The sequence below is a fragment of the Cajanus cajan genome, chromosome 1, assembly GCF_000230855.2.
Source record: "Cajanus cajan strain Asha chromosome 1, NIPB_CcT2T_4, whole genome shotgun sequence".
In the NCBI taxonomy this organism is placed as follows: Eukaryota; Viridiplantae; Streptophyta; class Magnoliopsida; order Fabales; family Fabaceae; genus Cajanus; species Cajanus cajan.
In genome coordinates this window covers 76,010,819-76,020,878 of record NC_138517.1, presented here as the reverse complement: position 1 = coordinate 76,020,878, position 10,060 = coordinate 76,010,819, and the positions used below count along the sequence as shown (strand labels likewise).

The 10,060-nt window shown below is 36.2% G+C and overlaps 1 protein-coding gene across 3 annotated transcripts; it reads right to left on the bottom strand.

Moving 5' to 3' along the window:
• Nucleotides 1-475: 475 nt before the first annotated feature.
• Nucleotides 476-9,839, bottom strand: LOC109812911 (cysteine-tryptophan domain-containing zinc finger protein 3). 3 transcript variants are annotated; one of them, XM_083062813.1, is made up of 12 exons: nt 9,513-9,837; nt 9,237-9,409; nt 8,349-8,421; nt 8,122-8,249; nt 7,586-7,984; nt 6,263-7,503; nt 5,410-5,861; nt 3,483-5,278; nt 3,233-3,390; nt 2,582-2,742; nt 1,700-1,857; nt 476-1,201 (listed from the first exon to the last, which is right to left on the bottom strand). In XM_083062813.1, exons 2-12 carry the CDS (start codon nt 9,327-9,329, stop codon nt 983-985), a joined length of 4,878 nt encoding a protein of 1,625 aa, XP_082918939.1. In that variant the 5' UTR covers nt 9,330-9,409; nt 9,513-9,837; the 3' UTR covers nt 476-982. The 3 variants fall into 3 exon arrangements, with proteins under 3 accessions (XP_082918939.1, XP_020232561.1, XP_020232563.1); XM_020376972.3 differs by having other exon boundaries at nt 9,237-9,837; XM_020376974.3 differs by lacking the exon at nt 476-1,201 and having other exon boundaries at nt 1,723-1,857; nt 2,532-2,742; nt 9,237-9,839.
• Between the last annotated feature and the right edge of the window lie 221 nt (nt 9,840-10,060).

Genomic DNA, 10,060 nt, shown 5'->3' with positions numbered 1-10,060 from the left:
GAGGGGTAATTGTGTAATTTGATTGATAATTTCAATTTTTATTTTTTTATTTAATCTAATATAAATCAATCAAAAAAATTGTCTTTCCTTCACTTTTCTTTTATTTCTCTCCTACCAAATAATCTCAATTTCCACTTTATTTTGTAGTTACCTCAATTTTTTTCTCTTTATTTCTCTCCTCTTCACCAAACAAAGCCAGCATAAATGAACTAAAATCTCAAACCAGTTAAAAAGGGAAAATCGTGCTAACCTTGCTTAAGCATGGTAATTCACTAACGTGTCTTGCCAAAATCATGCAAATGTTAATGAAATCTCAAATTCATGCTATAAACAGTTAACCAGATCTCAAATGGTAACCATACAACCTACAGATAACATATATGGAGGAAGATGACAAACACTTGATCATGAAGCAAGGAATTGAAAACTGAAGTTTAGCATTGCTTGATAACACACACACACAACACAAGGAAAATTTACGCAAGGATTTCTATTCATTCAAAACTTTGATATGATAACATAAAAAGGAGAGTTTGTCATAAACAATGGACCTATTATAACTATATCAGTATTCAAAGCCCTCAAAAATGGTTGCCTAACATTTCCAAACTCAATATTCTTGTTCCCGGGGCTCCAGCTAAGTGGAGCAAAGAATGTAGCACTGAACTAACATAATATGATATTCATCCGGCATCATTTGACAGCCAGGAATCCCTTCCCTCTTTCTAACCCATAAAATTTAAGGGTGTGTGTTGTACCCTTTATCCACATTAAGAAAAACCTTAATTGAAAAATGCGTAACAAAATTTTCTAATCAATCACATTTTGTACAAATGTACACAAGGGTAACAGATCTTCTTCAACCTGCCAACTTTAGGTTTCTAAGTGCTAGTCTTGGTAGATATCTTTTAGCCTCTTCCTTTCACAATGCCATCTCAGTAGAGAAGAAAAACCAAAAAAATAAATTATATACAGGATCAAGTTAATCTCTAGCACCACCAAGACCGGCACGACTTATCGCTTTTGTTGCAGTCCAAACCAGACGTACAAGCTCATCTACATCCTGGAAGCCGAAATCAATAACGCTCCTAATGGAAGTTATCCAGTCCTTATTCCGTGCTTCTTCCATGGCCAAATTAGCAGCCGCAAAAGTGCTCTGACATTTTCTAGAAGCCTCCATTGCAAAATTTATGTCCTGAGTCTGTAAATCACAAACTTTTACCCAACTTTCCATAACAAAATTATGTGCATAATAAATCCTTAAGATTTGGTATTCTGTGCCTAGCCTAAAACAAAATAACTATATAAGCTAACTGCTGATTATTAGGGTGCAGGCAAAAAATACTATAACCTTGAAATTTTACCACCACCTGTCCACCAAATCTAGAACATGCATTGCATTAAAAAGTTCAAATTGACTCAGTGATAATTGCCCATATGACAACAAAGCATGCTAGTTACATAACAGAATCACTTCAGTATGCAATAGAAAAGCGTACACATATAAAAATCTGGACTTCTCTTGCCCGAGAAATATGCAACTTCTCATCCTGCTTATCTTTCAAACAACCAAATTTCCAACTATTATTTCCTACCAATAAACCCTTAGATCCCCAACAACAATCTCTTGGCTTCAAGATTAACATACTGAGATAAACTTCCAAATAAAATACAAGGTTTACCAGCAATTATAACTTACAAAATCAAGAAGCCTGACTAAAGTCGGACAAGTTCGAGCAGGTATGACTTGGTTGATAGCCACATGAGTATTAGTACCCCTAAGCAAAGTAGCCTTATCTGCTGCTGCCTGATTGTTAAGGTTATCAACATCGGATGCAGAAGATGATGGAGATTCACCTAAACAATAGAGTAAAAAAAACAGTGGTACATCATTGACATGGAACACTTAATAAGGAATGCGTGCATTCATCAGACAACTAATATTGAAGACAAGGCTATCAAACTATCTGGACTGGATCCTGTCCACTACATCATAAACAAACCATAGTCAGATCAGATGAAAGATTGTTTATGGTTTTATATCTAAGAGGCCCCTTTGCATAAGAGCACTTTGGTGGTGGGCTTGAAGCATATATAGACCCATTTTAATTTTGGCAGGAATTGATATTTTATTAGGAGAATGGGGAGCCACAAGAATCAAACTCTTGACTACTTAGTCAAACAGTATCTAATACCACGCCATGATCCAACTATCCCAATTAGGTAAGACTCATAAATGGTTTTATATCTAACACACTCCATTAGCTCATTGCATTAAAATCCCCAAACAATGAAAAAAGAAGGTATCATGTGCTACCATTTCATTATAAACAGGAAAATAACATCAGTTTTAAATTTTTTGCTTTGGATAAAATCATTTAGTCTTTTAGAATATACAAGGACTAATTCATTACTATTTAGCTTCCCCCTTTTCATCATGTGTAGAGGTATCACTCACTAATTTTGTTTATTCATTGGTGTAAGAAGTCTGCAAGTATAAAGAAGATTGCTAAATTGACATACAGCAATACCTGACAAGCCGGAAGACATAAACACTTGTATGAAAACTATGTTCCAATACCTTGAGAAACCATTTGAAGAGCTGATTGCAACTCATGCCGATCTCTATTAGTACTAGAATTTTTACAGTAAACCAGTCTCATGTATGCCACCTCCATGCATTTATATGCCAAAGCAGCAGCTGCCATTTCTTGGCGTGTTTCATATTCACTGGCACAGCATCTGAAAACATTTCAAGGTATTGTATAATTAATGGCCAGCTAACATGCACGGCACAAGAGAAAGACAATAATGCAACAAACTTCTAAATTCATTTAGTGGAACAACTTTTATAAAAATGCCATTGTTTGACTTTATTAAAAGCATTACAAATTACACATAAAATGTCACTACAAGACCTATATTTCCAAATTAAAGAGAATCGTCATTATTAGAAAATGTCTATATTGGGCAGACTTATGAGCTAATGAGTCAAACATCTGAAAGCCCAAGCTAGGCCTATTTATGAACCAGCCAACATTTTCAGCTCATTAAGCTGTTAATGAACCAAGATGTGAGCAACCCCACGAGCTGACACTCACTTCAGCCTTATTAATAACAACTAAATTGCATGTTCTCAAACCTTTTTTGCACTCAACTGAATAAAGGTAAGAACCTAATATCTTTAAAAAAATATTAAATTTACTTAGAGCTTCAGAATTTTTATACTCACTTGAAAAGTTTGGCTGCAGTAGCCAAAATTTGCATTTGACTCATTTCCCCATGCTTGCTACTCTCATTGTGACAATTTTCTAAAAGTGATGCTCCATGCAGAAACTTCAAACCAGCTTCAAAGTAAGTCTCATTGCTTTCAAAGTCAAACCCGGAGTTCTATAAAATAAACAGTATTTACAACATCAATTAGAGAAAGATACTGGATCCAAACAAATACATCAAGAAAAATCTTGAAATGAACAACTAACCTTATAATTATCTGCTCTATCTTTTAGTTTTGTGGCTTCTTCCAGGGTGTCAACAGCAGTTTGGTTAGAGTTTGTTCTCAGAGGACTTGACACAGTGACTTGCTGATCAAGCACAAAGTTTCCAGAAACATGGACAGGATGCTCATTAGACATGCCTCCCTTTTGATACCGAGGTCCAGTTCTAGAACCGACATTCAATGTTTCCCTTTTTACTTCAGATACAGCAGATGATAGAACTTTAGATTTCCCAATGCTTGTTTCAATGCTTACATGATTAGCATTGTTTTCTTCCTCAAAGTCCCAAGTCAGGTTTTGATGGGAGATAGTCTTTCTATCAGAAATGCATTGAGCATCCATCTTCGGAACTGAATTCTCAAAGTCTCTTTGGTTTAGCTCAGTTGGCTTTCTTGTTTCATGTAGACCATGTCTTAAAGCACTTTTCTGACTAATACCGTCAATTTCACTTTTAGACTTGGGAGAAGTATATTTAGCATCACTCTTTGTCTTAGCACCAGATGCATGATTACTAGGATCAACTGCTGAATCATACCTCCCACTAATTTTTGAATAACCAGTCTCTGAAACTGAAATCTTCATCTTACCTTTACCAACATGAGAGCCAGATTCTCTGCCATTCTCTTTGCTGTGTAAGGATGTAACCTTACCAGATTTCTGCCAAGAAAGTTCACTTTCCTGGTTGTCCTTGTTTACTTTCTCATCATGACATATACCATTAGCAATATAGCCAGGTTGTTCAACATGGACACTGCCTTCAAACAAATGATTATTCTTTAGTTCAGAAGATTTTTTAGCTTGGGCCCTGGCTCTGTCTTTAGCATCCTCAACCTGGTACTCGGTTGAAGATGATTTGTGGGATGCAAGATGTAAGTTGTGTGAAATTCTACCCTCCAATTTTACCAATAGCTTTCCCTCCTTGTTATCCACACTTCTCCTGGAACCTACAGAAGGGAGACAGCCTTTAGTAGAAACACCTTTCACTGAGGTGTCTCCTACTGCCAAAATATTCTTATCCAAGTTGGAGGCCCTCAAAGGTGACGAGGTAACAGATTCAACAGGTGAACCAATCACATCTTCAAAGTTGGTTTTAGCTTTATGAGACCCTGATATTTTAGAAGAGCTAGATGTTGCTGCCAATGAAAGTGGTCCAGAGCCCAAATCAATACCATCTGAAGCATGAAGTGATGTGATACTTTTCCTGTGCTTCCTTGGTTGGTTGCATTTATCAGCAAATCTTACCTCTGTTGCACTAGCCATTTGGCCCCTATTGCCTAACAAGCAATCTTGCCTCATCCCACCTTTACTTAATTTATCATCACCTTCAGTTACTGATTTTGCCTCTTTATTCAAAATTCTGTGCTTCTTTTCCTTCCTAAATTCACTTACATTGCCCTCTTCACCATACTGCTTTTCATCATTTGGTCGATCCTTCAATTTCCTTTTCTTCATTAAACGATCACTTCTAATGCTGCTTTTCACATCCAAGGACCCACCACCAGACGAGACCTGAGCTTGATCTCCCTCTTTCTTTGCAGTGACTGGTAACCTGACCTGTACATCCTCAGATAAACAAGACTCATCATACTTCCTCATATCCTTCCCACTAGCTTTTTTTGGAAAACCATTTTTTGAATATAGAGCCACCTTCTCAAGGCCCATGCCAGGGTTCAATTGTTTGTCAGCATGGCAAACATTTTCAGTTCTTGATTTCTTAGGAGTTCCAGATTTATATTGATCAGGATCCATCTTACGTTTCAATTTAAAATGCTTTCTGTCACCTGCCCATATGTGAAAATAACATTGACATTTTTAGTTAATAATATCTATAATAACTTATTCACAAAAAAAACATGCTTATTGACAAAAATAAATCTGCAATAACATATCAACTCTAATATGAATGAGGTACCTCCATTAACTTGCTTTTCTTTATCTTTAGGCACATGTTTCTCTTCTATCATGTTTTCAAGCCTGCTAAGATGTTTAGAAGAACTCATCTTCTTCATCGGGTTTAAGTCAGCAGCCGCATGCTGATTCATGCCATTCAAGCTTCTGTTTTTTCCAGATATTTGACTATTGATCTTTGCAGAATTTGGGAACTGAAGCCCATCATTATTAATTCCTGACATTGTCTTTTCCTTAGTAACATGTTTCTTCTTTCTTCGATCAGACAACATATCAGAGCTAGACATTTTGTGATTCAGGCCATATTGCAAAGAATCAGAAGAGCCCACTCCAAGTGCAGTTTCAATACCATGGCTTTGCATGTTATTTTGACCCTCAGAAATTGGCATTTGATACATGGCATAAAGTGCTTTTGTTGTCTCATCCTCGCTGACGTTGCAAGAATTCATCTTAGGCCTAGCAACAAATTCAGAGAATAATGAGAACACAATAATATGAAGAGCACAAACAAATGCACATGTGGAGAAATTAAAAAAAGTAAAATAATTTGTATATCATTCAAGATAGTCCTTAATTATCTATACTAATATATAAAGGGAATACCATTTTCAATAATTACTTTTGGTTTTGCATTTTTACATGGACCATTTTATCCTTTATTTATTTTTCAATAACTACCTTTTTTTTATGAGTAACTTCTCATTCTTTTCTTTCTTTCTTTATTTTTTTTCTTTTAATATAATACAGGCACAAAGTGCCTTTTTCTTGCTAGTTGCTTATAATAGTACATCATACTAAGCATAAACCCAGCATAATATGGTCATGCATAATTCCACAAAAATGAGCAATCAACTTACAGCCAATTTAGCATGCTACACAACCATTTATCTGGAAGATGATCTGGCTTCATACCATAAGGTAGTAGCCGCCATTGCTGGCAACTGTCACAACATACCCAATCTTCTAAAATAACCTGAGGTGGTGCTACTGCTGATGAAATCATCTCCGGAGCAAGGTTAGGAAGTGAAGCTGAAGTATCTTTTATGCATGGCACAGCTGCCAACTGGTCAACAACTTTATGGCCACTCGGTCTTTCCTTTGCTTTAGCCCCAAATGCACTCTGTTTCCCATTATTAATGCTAGAGTATTTTACAGCACCATTGCCAGCTAGACTGTCAACTTTCCGTTCAGATTTTTTTTCTTTCAATGAATCCCTGTTATTTGACTTATTCATTTTACTTCTACAACTATTGTCAGAGCCAGCACTCCCTTTATCAAATATCATTGCTTTATTAGCACCACCAAAGCTGTCTTTTCTTTCAACAGCCTCAGCTTTTCCATGACTCTGGTCAACTTTCGACTTATTCCTCCACTCAAATACAGCCTTTACCTTCTGAGGGATCTCATACTTATGATCCACCTTATGTTTTACTACATCATGTTCAATCTTATTGGAAATCATTAAAGTATTACACATGTTAATATTCTTAGGGTTCATAGAATTATCCTTGCACGAATTTTCAAGTTTATGGTCTAAAGCATTTTTCATAAAACCATTTCCTGCATTTTGCTTTGCAGTCTTCCCAATATCCTGACCAGATATTGACTCCAATGACTCCTCCTTCAATGCTTCTATGGTAACCATTCTGCTTCGTGCCCCATTCTCATTAATCTCCTTGGAGGCTTTAGAAGATTTAGCAGTGACTTCAGCAATTTCTCCAGCATCACAAATTGAACTTGACAGAGGTGTCCATTTCAACTCATTAGAGAGGAAATCTTTACAATCTGGTGTTCTATTCCCTAATTTTTTCTTTTTGTGCAACGTCATATCCTTCTCAGAAATGATTCCATTCACATGCGTCAATTCCAACTGCTTTTCACTCTGCCTCACTATTCTCACCGTCTGTTTCTTCAAATGCCCATCCCCCACAAAAGAATTTGATTCATCAGCAGACATGGAACAGGGATCTTGATGACCATTAAGAGAGGACAAATCTCTGCTGTCTCCAGTAACTTTTTCATTCTTTGTCAAGTTGAGGAAACTTTCATGTAGTGGTGATATTAGAACACCCCCCGGGATAGGAAAGGAAGTCATGACCTATGTCATCAAACAAGAAATAAATATTTCAATCTTTCTAATGGAAATAAACAGTATAGAAATAGAAAATGTCCTCCTCTACCTGAATAATTTGAGTTGGAGAATCTTCAGCATTCTCTTGAGATACCGGTGGCATGCCTTCACTTTCCACAGGGCTGCTCCCCATTGAGGAAGAGGGAGAGTTATCAAGCCCAAGGCCACTATAAATTTCTGCATTCTTTTGTGCTAAAATACTGGATTTCATTTTGAATCGAAACTTCAGTGTCCTTTGGTCAGTTGATTTTCCTGTCTTTTTTGTAGTATCATCTTTTAAAGTGCACCTCTCAGCTGTATCAACGGAAGAAATTCCTTGTTCTTTCTTCATTGAGTCATTTACTGAAGCTGCTCTAATATCACGCAATGAATGTGAACTATGGGAAGCATTTTCAGGCCTTGCAGAAGAAGGCACACTGGAAGGTGCTTTTGTGTCGTGAGACACAACCTGTATAATAATATAACTGACTGCACTCAATCAATCTGAATTATTTCTATACTGAAAAAATGCTGGCAGTAAATATTACCTTCCTATCAAGTTAGTAATTGAAAGAAACAAACATATATATTGCTATGCGCATATACCTCCATGTGTTGATTGACAATCGACTTTGGTGAGCTGTGGTTTCTTTGTGGAGACCTAGGTTGAGACCAAAAACAAGGAGAGCGCTCATGGGTAGGTAAAAAGGAACCATAGCCACCAAATTTTGCACCTGAAAAATATTATTCATATCTGATAACATCACTTCCTGGATGCAAAGACAGCTCTTTCATTTCGCAGAACAAGCTTCGACTTTTATTATTCCACTTACCCAAATTCTCAGCAGATACACCACCTTCAAAGTCCTTTTGAAAATGGCCAAGAACATGTTGAATCTTCTCATCCTTCAGGAAACAACTTATTAGTCCTAATATTTTCATGACAAATTTTACCAAAGGACTTTAAAAGCAAATGTTATAAATCAACAATAACCACTAGGAATATGAACCATGACCATAGAAGGCACCATAAAGATTAACAGGAATGCAAGAATTATCATCAATTCTATTATTTGAGTCATAGTTATTAACCTTCTCAAAGGACAAAATACACATACACATTAACATAGCACCATCAATCTAATAGGCATCTATAAGCATAACTTGCATCAATACCATTTTGCACAAGAACAAATGATCTGGCAAATAAATCTATTTCCTAGTAATTGATGATGGGTGTGGTGTTACTTGGTAAATAGTAAACTATGTTTTTCACTGACAATGGAGCAGAATATGCATCCACAACATCATTAGGCAACACAATATTCGTAATATTTCCTGGCATTTCTCGAGAATAGATAGATTCACTATGCTTGTCAGCACACAATAACCTCAAGACACTCGATTATGTTTCTGAATCAGTTCTTTAATGCTGAATTTCTATGCCATAGACAAACAATGTAGGTATTATTATAAAGCCCAACAGCCAATAGTGGTATCAGCTTGTATCATTTTGATTTAGTCCCTTCAGACAGACGAGAAATTCTATATAACTCTTCTATTCCACCCCACCCCACCCCACCCCACCCCACCCCCACAAGAACCAAATATATTGAAACACTGTTTTTGTTACAAATTTTCTTGATCATCCATCCAAACCATACACAAACCAAGCAAATTCAAAAGGGAAAGTTTGAAACTAGATTCAAGAAACTCCTTACAATGTAACAGAAGGAATCAGGGTCAATGCTGGCTTCATCGTCATCCTGATAATAGCATGCCTCTCCTTCCTCAAGTTCAGTATTCTCCTTCATCTCCACCACCCACCAACACTTTCTAGCCCTAGGCCTAACCCCAGAACCCAAAAAGCAATCTTTTCACATTGGAACCTTCTCTGAAGTCCAGCATCACTTCAATCAATCCCCCAAAACAAGAGTGACAGGAGAAAGAAAAAACCCAAACAATAAAAAATAAAAATAAAAAAAATTAACACCGACCCAACAAAGCAAACGCCAAAGCCTCAAAAACCCAGAAGGTAAAGGCTATTATTCGCAAAGTGATCATGCCATTGAAGAACCGTTCATTGATTTTGGAGCATATAAACCAGAATAAAAACCATTACTTGCATTTAAAAATTCAATTCTTGGCTTCAACCGCACAATCTGATGAATAAGAAGAGGCGGTGGAGATCGGCGAAACCGATCAGTGACTACTGGAATGAGTTTTGACGGCGAGTTCAAAACGGATTCCAAATCTTTCACTCTCTCCCAATATTTTTGATGTGTGCACACAATAGAGAGAAAAGCCTGGGCTTTGGTATCTCAATTTTAATTATTTATTTCAATCTAATTTCTTCAAAATATTTATTAATAATTTTGGATTTGCTCACTGGATAAAATAACCGTAGATGAAAATATCAATACACATATGTAATGAAAATATCAAAATATTTATTAATAATTTTATGATAATAATTAAGATATATTTATTAACTATTTATACATCATTGATGAAATCAACTTTTTCACTTTCTCAATTAAATAAT